The sequence below is a fragment of the Chlamydotis macqueenii genome, chromosome 3 (genome assembly GCF_036417535.1).
Source record: "Chlamydotis macqueenii isolate bChlMac1 chromosome 3, bChlMac1.mat, whole genome shotgun sequence".
In the NCBI taxonomy this organism is placed as follows: domain Eukaryota; kingdom Metazoa; phylum Chordata; class Aves; order Otidiformes; family Otididae; genus Chlamydotis; species Chlamydotis macqueenii.
Window position 1 is genome coordinate 87,903,271 of NC_141558.1, and position 22,718 is coordinate 87,925,988.

Below are 22,718 nucleotides of genomic sequence, written 5' to 3' on the forward strand. Positions count from 1 at the left end.
GCCGGATCACTTAGCCTTTGTACTAGGTCTGCTCCTGCCTGTGCTTGTCTGGTGTGCAGTAACCAGCCAGGGCCAGGGTTTTCCGTGCCTCCTCATGAGCACGGAGGGGTAAGCAGTGGAGTAAAAAAACCCCACAACCCAAACCCTACTACTGGCCTGTACGGTTGCAGAGCTGGTTCAAGATGGTGTGAAGAGAGCAAAGAGAGGAGTGAGCACCCGGCCAGGAAGGAGATCTGGGAAAGGGGACTGGGGGCTTCATCAGAAAGATTATTTTTTTAATACATGGATGGATGATGTACCTTTATCAAATAAAACAAATGCAAGCCCAGAAACAGTGTATCAGAGAATCATAAAATAATTTAGGTTGGAAGGGACCTGCGTGCAGCAGATCCAATTAGATCACGTTGCTCAGCTACTTGTTCTGGATTAGTATCTCCATCATGTCACTCAAGAAGGCAAACCCAGGTTGTGGCACAGGAATTGTCCTGTGCCATGCTCTGGCTGCAGGGGTGGAGATGAATCCCGCAGCCTCAGGGGAAGGAAGGGCACGTGCATTAGGTCAGCATAGCAAAGCTGTGTACTTGCTAGGTGTTGCCCCAGTGCTGGGGAGAAGGGCAAAATTCAAGACTGAGTCCAAGGGTTCTGATGGGAAGAGCAATCTGATCCTAAAACTGAAAGCAGCTGTGGGTTTGTGCAGCTGGGAGCAGGGCAGGAGGGATAGGGACTTTTCCTTGGAAGAGTGGCTTGAAATAAACTACCCTTTGAGACCTTGAATATAATCACATTCTGGCTTTTCAGGCCTTCTCCACTGTAAACTGGAGGAAAAGCAGCAAGGTGCTTGGGTGCAACTTTCTGGGCTTGGAAAGGTCAGTGCCCTCTGAAAGTAGTAGCGAGCAGGTAGGGTTGTGTTTGTGCAGAGAAGGCACCACTCCTGTATCTCAGAAGGAAGTCTGTGTCTGGGGGGAAAAGGGGACAAGAACCTGAAAAACAGAGCTTCACAAGGATGTTTCCACTTTATTTGAGATTGCATATGTGAGACTAAGTCTCAGACTAGGAGTCACTGATTCTTCAGTGAGCAGAAAAGCCCTCTGTAATCTCAAAGGGGGGGCCTTGAAGGGGAGCAGTATCCCACCAGCCAGGCTTGCATGGCCCTAAACACCAGGTCCCATCTTCCCTACTGAAGGAAGGCCTGCAGTGCCATGCTCCTGTCCTTGAGGACACACAATTGTTTCCTGCAGGCAGGAATAACCTCTTCCCTCACCTCAGCAGCTCCTGGCCCTGCAGGCACTGTGCTGGTGGCTGGGGTGAGAGGAAAGCCAGCCACAGAGACAGGAGAGCTGCCTGGGCTCAGCCCAGGAGGGAGGTCACTGCTGCCCGCTGTGCAGGAGGCGCTGAAACAAGGAGCCATCTTTCTGGCTTAGGCGGGCAGGTGAATCCAGCTCTGCCACTCTTCCAGCTTGCATCACCAGCACACGGTCCGAGTCCAAAATGGTGTTCAGCCTGTGGACAGCAAATGCCAGGAAATACGTTGGTGGATCTGAAGAGGAACCCTGGATACTGCGTCCCCTACTGTCACGGGGTGGCCCAAGAAATGTCCCAGCATCAGCTTCCCCCTCTGCACTCAGGGAAACCCTGCAGTCTAGCTCCCCAGAGAGCCTCTGCACACTGCTGAAACGCACACCTCTTAGGAGAGCACAGCGACGCCTTCCAGTTGCTGAGCATGGCAGGGCATCAGGAGCACACAGGGAAGCTCTGTGAAGGGAGAGCTCAGGGCACACCTGATTCTGGGGTTGCACAAGATGTCTCTGTTCCCACAGAAGAGTTATTGAGTTGCTTCTGTTTGCCCCTACATTTCCTCACCTACCCCTTCCTGACAGCAGCAGAAATTGACTTGTTCATCAGCTGCTGTTCCCCGGCAGTCTGGCATCTTTGCTTATGCTGCCACCACCAGTGGATTTGTAGTTGCCAGACTGCCAACCACAGCACCCACAGCACATGTACGTGCCCAGTTCTGCCCAGGCTGCTGGTCGGGCAGCAACCTCTGGCCCTGAGGAGGGAGGACAAGGCAGAAGGAATGCCTTTGCACAGTCATGCACTGTTCAGTGAGAAACTAGAGCTGTACAAAGCTGCGAGTCACAGGGAACCTGCAGCACAGGATCTGAGCAGGGAAAAACATTATGGGGTTCAGGACTCTGGTTACATGTTAACCCCCAAAAGAGTGCCAGGCTGCAGCACTGGAAGTGACCTGGAAGGGCAAAGAACAAGTACTGAATCACCTCCCATCCTAGATTTCACCCATCCAATTAATGGTTCACCCGAAGCTGAATGGCATGGAAGAACCACGGGTACAAAACAACCATGTCACCATCTCTCCCTCCTTATTACTGCTCTCCCCCATCTCCCCTCATCCCAGTGGAAGTGGGGCTGGGGCCATCTTCAACTCAGTCTTGCTGCCTTGCCTCCTGTCACACCCTCCTCTCCTGGTTCTCCTCTCTAATTGCTTCTCCATCAGAGGTGGCCTCCCCCGCAAACCAAACACACACTTCAGCCCACAGTGCCCTTACCTTTCTACTCTGTTTCTGCATAATCTCCCTAGCGTAGGAACCACATTCCCTTCACACCCCTCCTGCCTCCCTCCTATCTGATGTATTTCACAAGACCCACTTAGTTCACTCGCCAGGCCCAGCCCAACCCGCCTGTCATCCATCACTCCCACTTCTGTGCAGCAGGACACCAGCCCCTGCCACCTGCTCATTTGATTTTTATTTTTGTGGTAACCTTTGTGCTTTGAAAACACCCTCCATACAACTGCATAACCCTCCTTCAAATTCTCCTCCACTTGGCAAGAGTAGGAAAACCCCGGGCAGGGAGCCCATCACTTCTCAGTATTCACAGTATTTGTGTTTTGCAACCATCCACTGTCCCTACTCTTACACTAAATCACTCAGCTGTGAGGCAAGCACTGTTGCCCTGTCCTGCCCTGCTGGCACTGGGTGCAGGCTGGGACCAAAACTCAGGGTTTTGGAAAAAGAACTACCCAGCATTCTGCCTCCCCTAGCCAGGAGCTGGCTGCAGCCCTTTGCCGCCGGCTGTCCTGCAGTGCCCTCTACTGAGCCAGAGACACCTGCTCCTCCCAGCTCTCCACGCTTCTCATTTCTGTAGGATAGTTCTCTGTGGCTTCTTGCCCTATTTGGCAGAACCACAAGGTCCAATTCACTCCCTCGGTCCCAGGAGGCAGTGCCCAGGAGAGCTATCTGCCATACAATGTGCCCTTTGCCGGCCCTCAATTTCTGGGTACAACATTTTCACAGTCAGTTGTTCCCAGCACCCAGGAGCTAATAAAGCAGAACAGGCAAACAGGCAAGGTCCAGCCCTTTGCACTTGAAAAGCCTCATCACGAGGACCTCCCTGCTCAGTACCTGTGAGCAATTGTCAAAACAGTTTTGTCAGCAAAGCGCTGGCGGATGGTCTGCTGCAGCAGCTGGTCTGTCTTCTGATCCACGCTGGCTGTGGCCTCATCGATGCAGAGCACCTACCAGGGACAGAGAGTGAAGGGAGCTCCCAGGCACCACAGGGGAGACTTCAATCCCTGCCTAGAGACAGCCCAAGAAGGTAGCACAGGATGTCTGTTCCCATCACACTCCCAGCTCTGGAGCATTCTGCTGTCTCTGCACAGCAGCTCGTCCTCCCCCTTGCTCTGATGGAGGCCGGGCACTCACCTTGGCCTTTGTCAGGAGGGCTCTTGCCAGGCACACCAGCTGCCTCTGTCCCACGGACAGACTCTTTCCCCTCTCTCCCAGCTCGCTGTCCAATCCACCTGCAGGGGTCAAGCTCAGCAGTCACCCCACTGGACCCTGCGCAGGGCCCCAGACAGCTCCTGCAGTCTGGGGTTTTCCCAGTAGCACTCAAAATCCCAGTCTTGCTCAGGCCCAGGCCTTGGGAACTGGAGCCTTTACACTTGGATGCAAGCAACACCTGGCATAGAGATGCCACACTCCCCTAGAACTAGGGGCTGGCTTATCTCTCAGGGTCTGCTCTAACATTCACTACGGCCTGGTCTCATCAGCAAGATCCTACCATCCAATCCACCACCTGCCAGTCTCTTCCCACTAAATCTCAGGGAATGCCACTGGGTCCCACCAACTTGTTCCCACCCTGGTCTTAGCGTGGCTTCACCTAATCAATTCCCTACTGTACCCACCTAGTCCCTTTTCCTCAGTTCCCTGACTGAGCTGAAGCCTTCTCCCCTCTTCCAGAACCAGGGCTCACCAACTGCTCCTCGCTGGGTTCAGACTCACCTATCTGAGTAACAGCATCCCACAGGTGGCATTGCTCTAGCACCTCGTGGAGCTCAGCATCTGTCCGCTTTCCCTGGGGGTCCAGGTTCTCTCGGATTGAGCCACTAAACAAAAATGGATCCTGGGGGATGATGGCCAGCCTAGATCTGCAAGAAAACGAGAGTCGAGGGCTCATGGGGTGGGTTCTGAAGGAAAGCAAAGGCCTTTTTTTTTTTTTCTTTGCTTGCTGCACATCTTAGGGGCACAAAGACATGGGTCACATATTCAGTCTGGTATCCTTAGCACAGCTGTTCAGAAACAACACAGAAACTCATAAGAAGCTGCCATGAGAATCAGACAAGAGGGTGCCATGATGAGTCCTTTGCTTCTCACTCTTCCCTTTGGCATCCAACCACTGACAGCTCTCAGCTTCCAGGCGCCCCCCCCCCCCCCCCCCCCCGCTGCCCTCCACTCTGCTCAGCCCTCCATACCTCAGCTCTTCCAAGCCCACCAGCTGGCTGTCAACACCATCCAAGAGAATCCGGCCTGATTTCAGCTCCAGCATGCGGAAAAGGGCCAAGAAAAGGGTGGATTTTCCAGATCCTGTGCGACCCACAATTCCCACCTTTTCTCCAGGGTAAACGGTGAAGCTCACACCATCAAGTGCATTGGGCAAGCCTGCTCGGTAGACCAGGACCACTTGCTGGAACTCCACAAGCCCTTGGCTTGGCCAGTCAGCAGCAACCTAAGAGGGATAGCTGGCTGAGACAGGGTATGACTGCGACCTACTGTCATCTTCAGTCTCAACTCCTCAGAGGCCAAGCCCCACCCATCCCTTCAGATGGCTGCTTGGCTTCCAAGCAGACTCAACGCACAGCCCAGCTCCAACTCCAGCCCCCTGCTAGGGTCCTCCACCCATTCACTCTAACACTGTGATCTCCCTGGGTGGCAAATGCAGGGCACAGAGCCAGTCCCTGAGAACATATTTGAGGTTTTACCTGGACCATCTTATCCTGGGGCTCCGTGGGGATGTCTGTGGTGTATTCCTCTGTCCGCTCCACACTCACCATCATGGTCTCTGTCAGAGTGAAGCTGGAAATGAGGCCTGACAGCAGGTCTGTGACAGACAGGGCGTATGAGAGTGCGAGGCCAACAAGTCCTGTGAGGACAAAAGCATAAGAATGTTACTGACATGGAAGGAACTGAGATTTTGGTGGGAGGACAAAGAAACAAGGCAGAAGTCAGCACTCTAGAGCCTGGGATCGCACTCTACGATGGAGACACACAGGAGACAGGAGCTGCAGCACTACACTGTGGGTGACTTGTAGAAGGACAGAGAGCAGGAGCTCTGGGTCTTGCCCGTGTGGGAAGATGTGCAGCTCTGGGCTAGGAGAGGAGGAACCTCTGCGCCACAGCCTAGGGGTGGGCACAGGACAACCCCTGGCAACCTACCTGGATTTCCCAGTTGCTTCTGGTGCTGGATGATGGCAATTCCTGCAATAGCAGTAACCACAGCAACCCCAATCATCTGCAAGCGGATGTCCAGCCACTGCACGGCTGTGTTGCTGGCAAAGAGGCAGCGCTGGTTCTCCTCCAAGCGCAGCTGATTCTCCAACTCAAATCTGTCAGGTGCACAACAGAGGTTTGCAACATTCAACCTCCATTCCTGCTGCCTCAGACCAGGGGCATTCCTGCCACTCTACAACCAGCCCTGTATCAGGAAGGCCCTGGTCTATAAAGCCAGAGCTCTGGCTCTCTAGGTGCTCTTTCTTTCCACTCACCTCCGTGTTGCCCGCATGGCTCTGATGATGCTCAGACCCGAGAGGGTCTCTGAGAAGTGATTGTAAATGGGAGACAGGGTGACACTGTAAAGGCGCTTGAGCTCCCGGGATGTGCGCCGGTAATAGCGCTGGATGGAGAAGTAGAGGGCAGCCAGAGGGAGTAAGACTAGACCAATCCAAGGGAGGCCATAGGTGATTATCACCAGCACGCCCAGGAGCCCATACATGTTGGCCAGGAAGATGTTGAGGATAAATGGCAGGCTGTCATCCACACAGTACAAGTCTGAGGAGAAGCGGTTCAGGATCCGCCCTGTTGGTGTGGTGTCAAAGAAGGTGACTGTGGCCTGGCAACAAGGGAACCAGAAAGTAAGAGTCAGTTAGCTGCAGCGAGATCCAGCCGCACAACAGCACAGCACCAAGGGGAGCAGATAAGGCCACAAAGGCGTGGCCACCACAGCCCCTTTCCTTTCCTCAGCTGGAGAAGAAATCTCAAGACTCCAGAGTCAGCATCCACTCATGGCTGAACAACTCATGCTGTTTGCACAGTAAAAGGAAGGAGCCCTTCCATGGTGAATGGCAGACAGCTACAAAGACAGCAGTCACTCACATCCCATACTAGCCCACCAGTAGCCAGTAAGACAATTCTCTAATCCTATCTTCCAATCCTCTAATCCTAACTCTAGCCCAAGGACCCAAGAAAGCCCAAATCCTAAAGAAAGTTAACTGGCACATGCCAGCATCAGCCCCAGATCTTGCTTAATGACTCCTTCCAACCTCATCTGAATCTGAGCTCATAATCCTGCAAAAGCTACTTTGATTCAACTGGCCCTCATCTTGGCTATATATCTAGGCCTAATGAGTGAATAGATGCAGGTTGCAGCCATAAACCACCCCTCCATGGAATGGAACAAGCCTTAAAGCACACATTTTGAACCCCAGGTCATTGGTCCCTTGTGCTGGCTGTGGTGCAGCCATTTTTGGATATAGTCCTATGGGAAGCTCATCAGCTAAAACCAGCAGAAACCCTAATCCGCCTCCCAAACCCCTTACTCCCTACTATGAGAACATCAAAGCAGAGTGACTTACAGGAGCCCCAGTCTGTCCTGGCCTTTCTGACCATTACCTTTAGAGCCCTCTGGAGCAGTCGGTTGTGAATGACAGTGGCAGCACGGATAGTGCCATAAGCAAAGAGGAAGGCTCGAAGAATGGTGAAGAGGGAGTTGGCCCCTGCAATGCTCCCATAAACTATCAGGTAGAAATTCAAATCCAGTGAACCATTGGAAGGGATTGGGGTGGTGTCCAGAGCTTGAATGGGGGAGCTGGAACACACAAGGAGGAAGATTATGACAGAAGGAGGAAGATTATGAATCTGCCAAGGTCCCCATGATAGCAAACTCACAGACAGGGCATGAGAACGTAGGAGCATACTCAAGAGGAAACCAGGATACTTCAACCTGATACTCCTGTGAGACCACCCCTTTGCCATTCTGGGACAAAGACTCTGATTACTATGCAGCTAGGGGCCTTCCATCAGCCCCAGGCAGATGTTGTTTGGGCACCTCATCAGGTCAGAAATTTCAATTCTCTTTCTTTGCCAAAGCAGCCACACAGATCCCCTGCAGCGGGGTGGTCAGTTTATCCCTGCTCTCAACAAGGATCTTCACAGGAAATGCACTTAAGAGCAGAATGGGAGGGGGTTTCTAGCTTCCTTCGGCATCTTCTGACGAGCATTCACTTACACAAGCCCAACAATGGAGAAGAGAAGCAGCTCGGTAGAAGGCGGGGAAGCTGAGCAGACCATCACAGAGGTATTTGCTGTCTGGGATATGCTGGAGATCCAGTGTGACAGCCACCAATCTGAGATATTTCTGGATGCTACAGAGAAAGACAGACTGCATAAAGAGGCATTCAACCTTCAAATCAGTAAATATGAAGCAGAGAGGCTGGAAAGGAAGCTCCTGGATAACTTCTGTTATTGTGTCACTGCCCAGTCTAGTCCCCTGCCTTCATTCTCCAATGTTAGTAGTAGAGCAGGAGCAACGGAACACCCTTGAGCCGCAGCAGCGACAGGGCACTGCTAGAGAAGCAGACAGTCAACTGCAGCAGTGAGATGCCAGATCCTGTTCCCACATGTGCCCCCTCCCACTGTGCTACTTTAGTTTGGGGAAGAGAAAAGGGCTCTCCTTTTCCTTTTTTCTCTCTCACTTTTCTTCCCTGGACTCCACACAACCAGGGAACAAGAGGAGAGGAACATCTAAAGAGAGATGTGCTGCTGGGCCACTGCCTCACCTTGCATCAGGAACAGCGAGAAGAGGATGGATAATGCCAAGCAGCTGCCCACTGCCAGCCAATATGCCTTGTAAACCTGAAAAGCCACTGCCCCTTCTTTCTTCTCTTCCTCCTTGCGGATGAGATGATTGTTTTGGGTTGATTCTTCTGCCTCTGTCTCTATGGCCTCTTCTTGGCAGTGTTCATCAGGGCCTGTGGACATGGAGGCAAAAGCAAAGGCCAGTGCGACTTAAATTCCTCCTGCAGCTGCTCCTTGCTATGAGCAGAGCAACTCTAGGCTATGAGGGAGACTTTCTTCCCTCCTCTCTCTCCTTTAAAGACAGGTGCACTGATCCTGACAGATCTTCATCTAAAGCCAGACCACAAGTGGAAGAGCAGATTCAAATACTGCTCCAGACCAACAACCAATGATACGTGGGCCTCCTCTCCCTCTATGCACATACTACCCACAGATCAGCACTACCACAACAGAGCAAGGTGGTGGGAGCTCTGTTCTAAGGCCAGCAGCCATCAGGTGCAGGTTCTGTCTGAGTGCTCAGCTGAGCCGTGCTGCCCTATCCACCCTCCAGCTCACCCGGTACAGACCTTTATCCTTCCGCTTCTTGTCCATATCCTTGAACTTGGGGAAGGCTTCCACAAGTGGCAAGATTTCAGCTGGTGTGCCTGTAAGAGAGACATGGAAACGCTCCAGAGTCTGTGAGGAACACATGCCAGCTGCTCACTGTCTCTTGCTATGAAATGGCCCAGTTTTGTTCTCTCATAATACTCCCCATTTTCTCCCACAGCACCTGCACCCTTGAAGGCCCTGCTCCATACAACCTGCTATGGCCTTCTGCCTTATCAACTCCCCATCTCTATGGCTGTGCTGTTTTATCTATGCATCTGCACTTTCCCTTCCACCCCATCTTTGCCCAGAAGCAGTGTCCTCAAGCTCTTTATCACTGGGTTTGTCTCTAGTTAATCCTACTCCCTTGTGTCTGTTTTTCCTCAAGCCATTCCACGTCTGGTACACAGGCACAAGTGTACGCTTGAGAAGACAGCCAGTGTACCTGTCTTAACTATCCTGCCATTGTCCATCAACAACAAGGCATCGGCCTTCTCCAAAAACTCCGTCCTGTGGGTGCAAAGGATCCTGGTCTTGTGTTTGAGAACTCCAAGAATGCACTTCTGCATAAGATGGTTGGCTACATCTGCATCAACAGCAGCCAGGGGATCATCAAGAAGGTAAAGCTCTTTCTCCTGAGAGGGAGACAAAAGACAAGGATACAGCTGGTGGTCCTGCCAGAGCAAACAGTGCAAGTGTCTCCATGCTGCCCACTGCCAGCACCTTTAGGCCAGCATGATGTGGTTTAAGACATGCTGCCACAGCACACTGTACAACTGGGTGCTTCCAGCTTCTTTACATCCGACTTGGCACGGGGCACAATCTGCCACAGCATGATTGCTTTGCTCTTTACCTGGTAAACAGCTCTGGCAAGGGCTATTCGAGCCTTCTGTCCCCCACTGAGTGTCACACCATTTTCGCCCACCTCTGTCTGGTCACCTGCTGGTAAAATCTGAAACATTCAAGAAAATCCATTTAGAAGGGACAGGAAACTACTGGGGACTGAAAACCGGAACACTGCAGTCTCCTTCCTGCCTCTGGCAGCAATCCTTTAGGGTGACACCTTACCGAAAATTAAACAATGCAAGAGTCCATGCACTGGTTCTGCAGACAACTGGCAAGTTTGGTCACACTTATGCCACTAAATGGTCTTACACTCCAGAATAGGATGGCCACATCTGAACTACCTATCAAGAGCAAGTTCTGGTCTGAGATAACTCTGAAATTGCACCTGGGAATTTTCTGGGAGAGCAATCGCTGTGCCTGCACCAAAATCATACTGGGGCCCATTCAAACAATTTAGCAGTAAAAACTATTGAGTTTCAATAGCTGGAAACATTTTGCTCTTGATTTAGTAGCATAAGAATAGTCTGCTGCTTCTCAAATAAATACCTTGCCTCAACAGAGTATTCGCAGCTCCTGCCAAAGCAAACAGGAGCTCCTAGTGCTTGGCCCTTTAGAAAATCAGGCATCAGGTTATAAACTGGGAGAAGGTGGCCAGCTTCCTAACATGATAACAGCAGGTTCACTGGCTAACATGGCCACAAACCTCAAGCCTAGAATACAGAACCTGAGGACCACAGACTCAGCCCTTCCAGATCCCATGGAAGTTCCTTCTGATCAAAAAAAGCATCAGCTGCTGATAGTTTCTGCCTGAAAAATTCAGCAGTTATCAGCAGTGCAAGATCATCTCGTTTCCCCAGGATCAAAAGCTTTTGGCTCAGCAGAAGAAACCATCCAAAATGCTACCAGAGTAGCCTTAGAGAGCATTAAAGAGCACCACACCTTAAAGAACAGTGGGGCCAGGTATAGTCTGGGATTGGTAATTACAGCAATCCTGCATGACTGAGACATTGGAAAAGCAGGCTCAAGCCTGCAGGAATGAAAACCGCTCCCAGTGAGGTTCAGGCTGGATGCAAAAGCTGGCCAAAGAGGCCCAGGCAGGTTTACGGTTTAGGCACTTACATTGAGGTCCTCGGAGAGGGCACAGGCTTCCACCACCTCCTCATACAGTCTCGCATCATATTCCCGCCCAAAAAGGATGTTCTCACGGACTGTGGTGAACTGGATCCAAGGCTCCTGTGTGGCCAGACCAAATCCTTGCTCCAGGTCACTAACATGGACTCGTCCACCTTGTCTGCAAGCACACCGCAGGTGGGTGAGAAGAGCAACAAAGGAGAACTGTCAGCAGACCAAAATGGCCTACAAATAGGGATAGTGCTGGATAGTCCCTGCCTGCTCTACCATAGAGGAACCAGACAGGGAGGAGTCTTTAAGCTACTTACTTAATGAGCTCTCCAGTGATGGCTGCAAGCAGAGAGCTTTTGCCAGAGCCGACCTTCCCAACAACCCCCAGGAGCATACCCTGCAAAGGAAAATGAAAAGCAGCAACCTGATGCACTACTATAGGGTAGCTCATCCAGTAGCCTGTAAGAAAGCTGACTGCTGTCTTAAACTAGGAGTATCTCAGAGGCCCAGCAGCAGTTGGGTACAGTTGCTGGGTAAACCAGACTCCTGATGTGGCACAACACAAGTCTGCAAGGAGTGTTAACAACAGAGTTACTCTGGAACCCAGCTGTGCTCCCTGCCCAGTCCTCTTCTGCAGCAGTGGTAGAAAGCAGAGGGAGCTGGTTCATCTCCTGTCTGTAAGCCATGCCTGGATCTCCAGCCCCTTCAGCTCTGAGAGATGTGATATGTGTCCTGTGCCTCTTGACTAAGAGAAGATTTTGGTGCATGGCTCATAAGACCAGGAAAACATGGCACCCCTGTTCCTTTATTTGGCTTCTCTAGTGCTATTCTTCCGTTACCTCCTGCATCCTTGCTCACCTTTCTCACTGACAGGTTCTCAATGTACAGCTGCAGAGTGCCCCTGGGTAAGGGCTGCTTAGTGCTTTCCTCTTCAACTGGTCCCCATGAGAAAGCTGCACATCGCATGTCCAAGGCAGTAGCAGTAACTGAAGGGCTATCTGCAAGGGAAAAGCAGGACAGCATTGCACTACTATGAGAAGGGCAGAAAATGAAAGGCACCTGGCATCACAAATACTATCAGCTTTGTTCCCAAATGGATGAGACATGAACAGGGCACCACCATGATGCCCTGGACCCAACCACAGAATGATATTATTGCCTACTGACTAGCCCTTAAACTTATACCTCCTTTCCTCCAACCCTCCTTTCTTCAGCTCCCACGAGACACAGATGGTGATCTGCCGGCTGTCAGGCAGACACTATAAGGATAACCTGGTTTTACTACTGCTAAAAGTGAAAGAATGGCAGAGAGCCAGCAAATGGAAAGGAAGGAGAGAAAAGCTCAGAAGAAGTGCGCCCACTCAAGCCTTTCTGACAGGCAAAGCCAAGGTTGTTGACGGCTTTGATGTCAGAGGAACTTTGGACTGAGGAGGGAGCAGCTTCTTCCAGAGGGACACTAACAGCAAGGGCTCTGTGGGGACAAGCAATGACCTACAGTTGGTAAGGAGGAATGTGACAGACTTGTCTCTTGTTTTCCCCTGAAGTGAAGTGCCTTCACTCTGCCTCTGACAACCAAATTTCTTGCATCATGGGGTGACAGACAGCTGCCCTCCCGTACTGCCTCTGGGCCTCACACCTCAGTTCTCTGCTCCCAGTGCCCCCTGCCCAGGGTCCCAAGCCCAGCAGCATCCTTCCCCATTACCTAGGGCATAATAAGCTTCCAGGTCCTGGTCCACAAGTTCAAGGAAACGCTGGATTCGATCCAGGGAAACTTTGGCTTCCAAGGTCCCATTCAACACCCATGGGAAGTTATTCAGGGGAAGAATGAGCATCCCTACAAGGGCCAGTGCTGTGAACACCTGCATGGGTAAGGAAACAGCCATGAATTGGAGACAATTACTCCCTTGCATCTTGCATCCTACAAATAGCTTCACCAGTGAGAGCCTGAAGAACCGTGGGGAGGCACAGGCTGGGTTCATTTCCCAGAGAAGATGCCTCAGGACTGCAGCCCTGTTGCAGATTGTCTTCTGCAAGAGACAAGGTTGGTGCTCTCCCTACCACCTACTCACCTTTGTGGCAGTGAGCTGGTGACCCAACAGGACATAGGTAATGAAGATGGCGATGGAGACAACAACAGGCAGCGCTGCCCACAGATACACGCACACAGCATCCAAATACTTGATGGCTCTTAACTTCTGCAGCTCTTTAGCCCGGCAGGCATTTATCCTGGTGCTGAAGTGCTTCTCCCAAGCGTAAAACTTGATCACACGAATGCCACACAGGAACTCTGTCATTAGCTGCAGGCAAAGAGGAAAAGCATATAGACCAACCAGTGCCTGCCTAATGCACCAAATGCCAGCTAGGCATCTGGGCTGGGGCCAGGTCTGCAGCTGCCTCGTACTAAGGACCAGGTTAGAGATATCAGGAACCATTTACTGCTAACAAAGACATAAAATCAAGTGGCAGGTAGTAGGAACTTTGCTCTCACTCATTCCGCCAGCTTCCTCAGCCACCTGTGCTGTGTACGGCTCAGGAAAAGGCAAACTATCACACTACTTCCCAACTGAAGGATGTGCAACACAGGTGAACAGATGTCTGGAATTACTAGCTCCAGCCTGGATGCCATTCACCTACTTCAGCCTGACAGCACCTTGAGATAGTAACACCTGATTCCCAGGCCCGGTGCTGCCACGACACAGCTAGTCTGTATCTGGAGCCTGGCTGGCTCACATCCAGCAGCTCAGGTGTCCCTGCCCTCTCATTCCTGCTCTCAGGTAAGCACATGCAGAGCAAGCCAAGATGTGTCTGTGCCCAACATGAAAGAAAACTAACAAGAAAGAGTTCAGGCAGGAAACCAGTCTTAGAATACTTTGAGAAAGTCCAGCAAACCCCATATAAGTAGAAGCACCCTCTGTTGGGAAAAGACATACTTGTAAAAGCTCCCAACAGTTCTGACATGGAGTTGACTTACGTTTCATGCTTCCAAAGCATGATGGAAATATCAAGTGAAAGTACTGTCCCTCACGTTAGAGATATAAGGCTAAAAGATGGGAATCAAATGTTTGACATGTGGCAAGGAGAGAGATGGCACTGCAAATATGCAAAAAGCAGTGGGAAAGATGACTGAGGGTGCCAAGCTTGGACTGATACAAAACTGCTACATCCATGATAATTGCCTTTGTCCAGACTGCAAGCTACCTCACCATTGACAGCATGACTGGAGCAATAGGATGGAAGCATCTCTAGAGGAAGCAATCAGGAGTCCCACCTCAACTACTACACACAGAAAAGAAATCTGCAAGGGAACCTGAATTAGCCCAGAGGGCAAGACAAGCATTAAAGGTGCACTGTCTTGTGGGTGGTGAAACTGCATCTCTGTGTTTGTCTCGTCTAGCATTTTTCCCAACAGCTGTGATTCAATTAATCTGTTTTGGATTATGACAAGCAGCCAAAAAACCAACGTGCTAGGGACAAACAGGGAGAAAATACAGCAACAAACTCAGAGAGCCACCAGCTGCCCCTCACCTTGACCCGTATGTCCTTGTGTTTCAGCATCTCCTTGTTGTTCATCATGATGCGGTTAGCTATGACCTTGTTGATGGGCACAAGCAGCAGTGCCAGGGCCAAGCCTCCTAGAAAGGCAACTCCCACTTGCTGGTAGAGGAGGTAGAGGGTAATGGCAAACTGGAAAGGCAGGCTCCACACTTCGTGGAAGCTGAGGCAGAAGTTGACCAGCCTACTGGTGTCTGTGCTCATGAAGTTGACAATTTCCCCCACGGTGAAGCGGGTAAGGCTGGTGCTACTGACACGCACAGCCTTGCGGTAGATTGCAGAGACGACAGCAGCCCGCATCATCAGTATCACCTTGTTCACCTCATAGGTGAACTGGTTCCGCAAGAGAGCACCCAGGAAGGAGCCAGCAAAAAGCCCGAGGGCATAGAGCACCCCATGGCTCAGGGGCTCCTGCCGCGACTCCATGAAATTCACCAGCAGGTTCAGAAGCAGAGGACCTGAGAAACCCAGCAGGTTGCCGGCCAGCTTGAGAAGTCCAAGGGAGTAGAAACGAAGCCCAAAGGCCGCATGAAGGACTGAGAAGAGTCGCACGGCCTTCTGAGCATAGTGCGAGCTGTCCAAGGCATCACTACTCCCATTGCCTCCAGCAATGACTGGACTAGTAAGAGACACTCTCTCCTCCTCTACTTGGTGCAGAGCTGCCTTCTTCTGCCAGCAAGCGTAGAACCGATCACAGACCCTGGCAGCCTGGAGCTGGCGAGGAAGCTCATAGACATCCTGTGGCTGGTTGAGCTTCCACTGATAGCCACGTTTCATAAGAGGGTTCATCCAAACATAAAAGAAGCGTGAGAGCCAGCTCTCACCATCTTCTGCCACTCCCTGCTGATCAGGCACTGGGATCCCTGGCTCTGAGATGAGCTGGTCTTGTTGCCAGGAACGATTGATAGAGAGGAAGTCTTGCCTGCCAGTGGTGGGTAAGAGGTAGCTGATCACATACACAAGCAGAGAGGCCAGCTGCAGACAGAGAATGGCAAATCTGGAGGAGGCAGCAGGGTGCGCAGGGGACCAAGCTGTCCTGCTTTGGTAGTACCACACCAGCGTGATGATGAAGGAAGGTAGCGGTAACAGAGCAAGGAGAGCCAGGGGCACAGGGCCCCTGGTAGAACCGTGACTGGACCTGAAGAGCATAAGAAGAGCGAGGCCGTGCGTAAGCCATGTCAGGGCGGCAGTGCCATTTGCCAGCACTTCCAGGTACACAGGGCCCAGCTCCTGCTGAGAAATGGTGGCTGGGATAGTATCAGCAACAAATAGGCCAGCAAGCGCAAAGGAGGCAGCAATTCTGCATCCCCAGCCTGGCTTGCAAGGCACCCTCGAGCCAGATCTAGAAGAGGAAAGAGCAGAGAAAAAAATTTACAGTCAGAATTCCATCACCTCTCAGTCAGTACACTCCTTTCTTCCTCTCCTCTTCCCCCATTATCTGTTCACTCTTACTTAACCTCCTGGATTGACCTCCCTAGATTTGCAATTGCTTCAGACTGTAGGCATTGCTAAACTACATCAGATCAATACAGCCCCGCATCTGATCAACACCAGAGATTCAGATGCTATCAAAGTATAGCATTTCTCTATAGAAATGTGTTTGCAAACTGCGATATCTTGTACTCAAATCAGATGCCAATCCTTGAGGATTAAAAAAAAAGTGTATCTAACCTCTTCAACACAAACTCTGGAGGATCAGATTCTCTGTGTCAAATTTCTAATCCCTGATTTCTCTTGTCTTTGTGATATTTTGTCTAGAAACATTTTAATCACTGTTGGTTTCAGTGATGCTGTGTACATAAAGACCACAATCTATTGCATAACAAAATATTTAATTCTCACTTGATTCATTATCATTTGTAGCCTTTCAATATCAGTAAATGTTGCCATGTTTACAAATTTCAGAAGAGAGTAAACAGAAAAACAATTTTTGGTTTCTCTGAACCCCTTGTTACCATGTGTACCATGGCTTCCATGCCACCTTGGATTTACATCCTCTCCCACAATACTCCCAGTTTTCCCAATTCCTATTCACTGAGATTACTTAAAATTATTTTCTGTGATTTTATGCTCACTACCCTCTCTATTCTTTCTGGATTCCTTTCTGCAATGGAGGGACCAGAGCTGTACACAGTACTCTGAATTAGGACAGATTCTGATAAATATAATAGCATTATAATATTGTGTCCTTCTCTAATTACATATTCAACACATTATAGGGAGGTCTAATTTCCAACCTTTCCACCCCACCCTGCATAATAATCAAGAGCTAGACCAGTTAGTTGTCATACCTTGGAGTGCCAAGGAAGCAGGCACTGACCACTGCAAGGATCACATGAGGAATCACATTTAATATCAGCTGATTAAAGCAATGGCCAACGCTGCCGTGAACCCACACAGGGAGTGGATCTTCTGGGCTGGTCCCACACAAACCAGCCAGGATGTTCTCCATCCTTTTCTGGGAATTCAATGTGAGAGACGGGAGCTCCTAGAGTAGAAAAGAAACAGCATGAGGTACAAAACAGAAAAAGTACAGCCTCAGTCCAAGGCGGACTGTGATAAGAAATGAACATAGGGCTAGAAGCAACTTCCTGGGTCACACAGTCCGGGCCCTGCTATTGCGCACTTGCTAGATCACCTACTTTACAAAATGATCAAGCTCCAGCTTAAAATAAATTATGTTGTTTGTCCTCTTAAGTCATTCTGGGACCTCAGTGCTCTGGGAATTTGAAGCCTTCTGCTTATTTCCAGGCTGATTTTTTTTTCCCCACAGCCAGTTTGTCCTTTGAAACTAATGTCAGGAAGCATTTGCCTTTCAATTGATCACTCTGAAAAGTATTTTGAGCTGCTTCAACAATAATCTATCAATTTTATTTCCATCTTCACAACAATCCCCACAGCAGTACTCCTTAAGACAGCGTGTAACATTACACACCCTCCAAATTGCAGGGGAGGATGCCAGCGCCCATCCAGAAAAGCAGGCGGCACCTCCAAGCTGCAAAGGGCAGGGGAATCAGCAGGACTCCTCCTTGTGTGCTGAGGCACACCTGGGAAGGCCGCGGCTTTACAAAGATTTCTTTGTTTGCACCAGCCAGTCCCACCTCCAGCCTGGGGCCGGCTGAGAGCGGGGGGCCGAGCTCGGCACGCAGGAACGGGGCACTGCAGCACCAGAGCCGGGGGACGGGGCCCTGCCATGGCGGCCCTCCCGGCCTGCGCCGCCGCAGCCCTGCGTGCGGGGAAGCCCTGGCTAAGGCCCTGCCTGGCGGCCGCCTCGCTGAACCAAAGGCCAGGCGGAGAGGCTGGCAGACGGCCTGCAGCGGGCGGGCGCCCCCCGGCCATTTCCACCGGGGCGACGCGCAACGGTGCCATCACCCCCTCCCCGTGCTCCCGCCGAACGGCGAGCTTTGACCCCTGCCCCCCGCCGTACCTCGGCTCGCCCCGCCCCGCCCCCCGCCGCCGCGGCGCGCACCGCAGGGGGAGGAGCGGGCGCAAGAGCCGCCCCGTGCGCCCCCTGCCGGCCGGGAGGACGCGCTGCAGCCCTGGCAGGGGGCGGGTGGCGAGCGGTCCGGGGAGCCGGACAGTGGCCGGCGGGAGCCACTGCGGGGCCGGGGCCAGGTACGAGCCGGCGAGCAGCGAAATGAGGACGCGAGTCAGACCGGGAGATCCGGACCGGGGAGGCCGCTCGGAGGCGGGAGCGCCAGGCCCCGGCGGCGGCCCAGGCCCGAGGCCCGGCCGCAGGCAGCCGGGGAGGCGAGGCGGCAGGGCCCTGCGGTGGGGAGCAGTTGTCTCTTCCCAAGCAGCTCCTGCTCAACTCTGCCGGTAAAGTGCCGTGCTGCTGCCAGGTAGATGGCAAACCCAAGGGAATTCAGGGATTCGGGCAAAAGCGTGAGGCCCACATAAGGAGAAGCAAACGCATTAAACATGCAGCTCCTTCAGACTTTTACCTTCTAGTTAAAAACAAACTAAAAATCAGTCCCCGGTCACAAACAAATGTGATTTTCCCCCAAATTCCTCTAGTTCCTTCCTGGTGATCTTACTTATCGCTCCCCTCCTTCTCCTATCATATTTGGCCCACGGTGTCTGGCACTCCATGGACATTTTGACACCAACACACACCAGGCGCACGTTACAGCACAGGAATATTTATGCACCGCTGCGCCTCCACAAGTGCACACTGTCAGGTATATCCCAGGCAGTACTTCTACGGGTATAAATGTGCTTTTAGAGGTGCCAGTGTTCTTTGCTGGTGGCAGATGACGTTACTACAAGAGCGCTTTGCCAACAATAGATCAGTATACCCCAAAGTGGCAGAGCTCTCCTAGCGCAGTAATAGCCATATAAAGCAAGATCATTATGTTAGCCTAATACAGTCATCTGAATAACACAAGCTAAAGAAAACCACTCCATTTTACCTGTATTATGCTCAGTGACTATGTTTATCCAGAGCATAAACACACACATACAAGCAGCATCCCCAAATATGACACTGAGTCTTCACTACAAGAGCACGTTGCACTGGGGGCCTCAGTAAATGCTCAGCTTTCCAGCTGAGAGGAAACAAACTTGAGAGGACATCCAGGCTCAACCCCTCTGTTATACAATACAGGGGTGTGCACTAAGTGTCACCACACTGCCTGGCAATTTTAGCTGCTACTAGTGATTTTATAACAGATGCTCTGAGTACTTCACTTTCCCAAACCCTCCCTCAGTACTCTCTCTTGGCAGGGAAAATTAGCATATCACCGTAAATAATTAATCACAGGTAGCAAACTTTACTTTCAACATGCAGCTCATTAGAGCTATAATAAAGCACTTTCTGAGCTTATGTGGTGGGTCAACCCTGGTTGGACACCAGGTGCCCACCAAAGCCACTCTATGAGTCCCCTCCTCAGCTGGGAAGGGGAGAGAAAACACAAGGAAGGCTCGTGGGTCAAGATAAGGACAGGGAGAGATCAGTCACCAATTACTGTCATAGCCAAAACAGACTCAACTTGGGGAAAATTAATTTAATTTATTACCAATCAAATCAGAATAGGATAATGAGAAATAAAACCTAAATTTTAAAACACCTTACCCCCACCCCTCCCTTCTTCCTGGGCGTAACTTTACTCTCAATTTTCTCTACGTCCTCCCCTCAAGCAGCGCAGGGGGGTGGGGAATGGGGGTTCCCATCACAGGTTGTCTCTGCCACTCCCTCCTCAGGGGAAGCACTCCTCACACTCTTCCCCTGCTCCAGCGTGGGGTACCTTCCACAGAAGACAGTCTTCCACAGATTTCTCCACGTGAGGCCTTCCCACAGGCTGCAGTTCTTCAGTGAGTGCTCCAGCGTGTGTCCCTTCTATGGGATCCAATCCTTCAGGAACAGACTGCTCCAGTGTGGGTCCCCCACAGGGTCACAAGCCCTGCCAGCAAACCTGCTCCAGGGTGGGTGTCTCTCTCCATGAGGTCACAGGTCCTGCCAGGATCTTGCTCCAGTGCAGGCCCTCCACAGGCCACAGCCTCCTTCAGGCATCCACCTGCCCCGGCGTGGGGTCCTCCCCGGGCTGCAGGTGGATCTCTGCTCCTCCGTGGACCTCCATGGGCTGCAGGGGGACAGCCGGCCTCACCATAGAGCACCTCCTCCCCCTCCTTCTTCAGTGACATTGGTGTCTGCAGGGCTGTTTCTTTCACATATTCTCACTCCTCTCTCCAGCGGCAGTTTTCCCTTGTGCAGATCCCCCCTCCCCTTCTTAACTATGTTATTACAAAGGCACCACCACCTTCCCTGATGGGCTCGGCCTTGGCCAGCAGCAGGTCCATCTTGGAAGCGGCTGGCATTGGCTCTATGAGACAAAGGGGAAGCTTCTAGCAGCTTCTCACAGCACCTGCTACCCCTGCTACCAAAACCTTGCCATGCAAACCCAGTACAGTTTAGAAGTGTTATCAGTGGGGTGGTGAGGAAGGAAAATATCAGTAACATTCCTGTCTGAGAAAACACAGCGATCTGGCTGAGGGAGTGTGAGACAGGAAAGATAAGAGCAAGAGCTTGGAGTCCACAGTACTCTCTAATCATAGTTTCCTTGAAAGTTTTTGTAAACATATATATATCTCTCCTTGTTTAATTGTTGTCTCTGAGGATTCTGATTTCTCGCAGCCCTGAAAGTAATCTTTGCCTGTGTGTCAGCTGCAAGGCTGCCTTTTCACAGCTGAGCTAGCTACATACGCTGTGTATTTGGCCAGTCTGCTTTTTCTCCCACAGGTTGTCCAAAGGTTTCTAGAATAAACTTTCCTGTAGAGGCCTTGATAATAAGTTTTATGTTCTCTCCGCTCAAGGAAACTTCCCTTCAAAAAGATGTTGTGAAAGCAGTGAACTCTCAAGACAGCAAATAGAGGATGTGTGAGGCTGGAGCATGAGCTACACATGAATGAAACCTTTAGATTGCCTGGTTCTAATGTCTTATTTATTTCCAAATGAAAATTAGAAAAAAAAAACCAACAAAACCAAACAACCACCAACTTCTCTTGACTTAATAAGACACCAGAGAAGTTCTCAGATACCAGGACAAAGACCATCCTCTCTCCCTTGAGCTAATAATTCTCAGAGCTTTTCTATTTCAGCCACATTGCATTCTAGCATTCTTTTTAATGTGCTGCGTTCTGCTTGCTCTTATCTCCTAACCTCTTCATGTTCAAAACCATGAACTTTTCAACTGAAAGATAAGGCAGTTTTAAGATGCCACATATCCCTTTTTGCTCCAGACAGCATTATCTACACTCACATGAGAAAACAAACATAAAGGGTATTAAAAAAAAAAGGAACCCTAGAATACCACCCTAACTGATCTGAAATCACTGGTGCCTGTTCCACATAAGGACACTTAAATAGGAGCAAGGCAAGAATCTAAATAGACATTCCTCCTTTTTGTGCTTCCTTTTGGCCGTTTCCCCTGTTCCTGAATATTGCTGCCTGTGACATTTATTGCTATGTGTTTGGCTGATTCAAGATGTGTGCCATGTGGAGTACAGGCTGCGGTTATATTGCTTACAAAATACCTTGCGCACTATAAATAATCATACACCTGACATTTATCAAAAAATCAGAGCATTTACAATGGGAAAAAAACCAAAAACAACAACATCAGGTTTAATTTAATTCACCCCCCACAGGCCAGATTTTATTCATTGTTTATTATCCAGAATTTTTTAATGCTCTAGATTGATGAAGGGATCGGGCCTGACTAACAGGCCTGAGCCAGAGCTGACCCATGGAAGATCCGTATCGCATTGCTATGGTCAGCAGGATTGTGCTGTTTTAATTGTAACTTCTTCACTATACACAGAGTGTGAGAAAGTACACCGTAAGAATAAGTAACAACTCCTTCGCCTTGTGTATGAAAAAAACCAGGAGATATGCAAGAGAGAAGCGTTATATCACAGCAGCTCCCTTGTTGCCTCTTTTGATCTCTGGCCAAGCTCTAGAAGGGGGGGCCAACAGGGTAGCTGAAACCAGATGATTCTGCATTTTAGAGAGATGGAAGTTGTTTATTTAGCAAAAGGCGGGACCCTTTTGCAGCGATTTTGGAGACCTCACCTACGGGTAGATGCACTGCGTAGGACCTCCCAATTGCCGGGAAAGGCTCTCCAAATCCTCACTGTAACCGGGGCTCCCCAGCGATTGTGGATCTGGATGATGGTAAAGCATCAGGGCAATGGTGATGTATCTGAATCACTACAGTTAACTGTATGCAGTAATGACTACGTGCATTGCCGTATTTTGCTTTATCTTTGCAATATCTTTATCTATAACATATCACTGCTTTAACTGCCAGTAAAGATAAGCTTACTTCTTTAACTTGCTGTCTGTGTCCTTAGTGCTAACCCCCGTCCATTGGCAGAACAATTGATGGACCCATAGCGAGGAAGAGCTATGTGGCAAAGGGAGACTGTCCCCCGCCGCCTTCTCTTTTGAGTTTATGTTGTTACAGATTACTTCATAACCCTCCCAGGACACACAGTCGGGGAATGAGTGTGGGCTGCATGTGCATTCCATTTCCCAGCTAAAAGTAAATATTGAGCTGAAACAGAAGCCAGCCTAGACAAGCCTTAAATTCAGAAATATCAACCTTGTAATTATAGATATAAAATCTCGGAAAGCAGTTGTCTGCTTGGATGCATTTTCTGTGAGCCAGGGCTCTGCTATCAGCTGAAACATCCTCAAATTCCGTAACATCATGACCAAGGAAGCCTTGATTACTTGTCTCAGTCCAA

General features: G+C 50.5%; 1 protein-coding gene across 3 annotated transcripts; it reads right to left on the reverse strand.

The window, feature by feature from the left end:
* Positions 1-994: 994 nt before the first annotated feature.
* Positions 995-17,918, reverse strand: ABCC10 (ATP binding cassette subfamily C member 10). Of its 3 annotated transcripts, none has more exons than XM_086743821.1 (22): positions 17,899-17,918; positions 16,763-16,959; positions 14,445-15,813; positions 12,989-13,216; positions 12,622-12,778; positions 11,778-11,917; positions 11,237-11,316; positions 10,917-11,088; positions 9,805-9,903; positions 9,397-9,586; positions 8,933-9,010; positions 8,348-8,539; positions 7,798-7,933; positions 7,182-7,377; positions 6,059-6,402; positions 5,730-5,899; positions 5,276-5,436; positions 4,769-5,022; positions 4,299-4,444; positions 3,720-3,817; positions 3,420-3,532; positions 995-1,500 (listed from the first exon to the last, which is right to left on the reverse strand). In XM_086743821.1, the coding sequence occupies exons 2-22, from the start codon at positions 16,921-16,923 to the stop codon at positions 1,365-1,367; spliced, it is 4,620 nt and encodes a 1,539-aa protein (XP_086599947.1). In that variant the 5' UTR covers positions 16,924-16,959; positions 17,899-17,918; the 3' UTR covers positions 995-1,364. The 3 variants fall into 3 exon arrangements, with proteins under 3 accessions (XP_086599947.1, XP_086599946.1, XP_086599945.1); XM_086743820.1 differs by lacking the exon at positions 17,899-17,918 and adding an exon at positions 17,519-17,826; XM_086743819.1 differs by lacking the exon at positions 17,899-17,918 and adding an exon at positions 17,407-17,826.
* Positions 17,919-22,718: the final 4,800 nt, after the last annotated feature.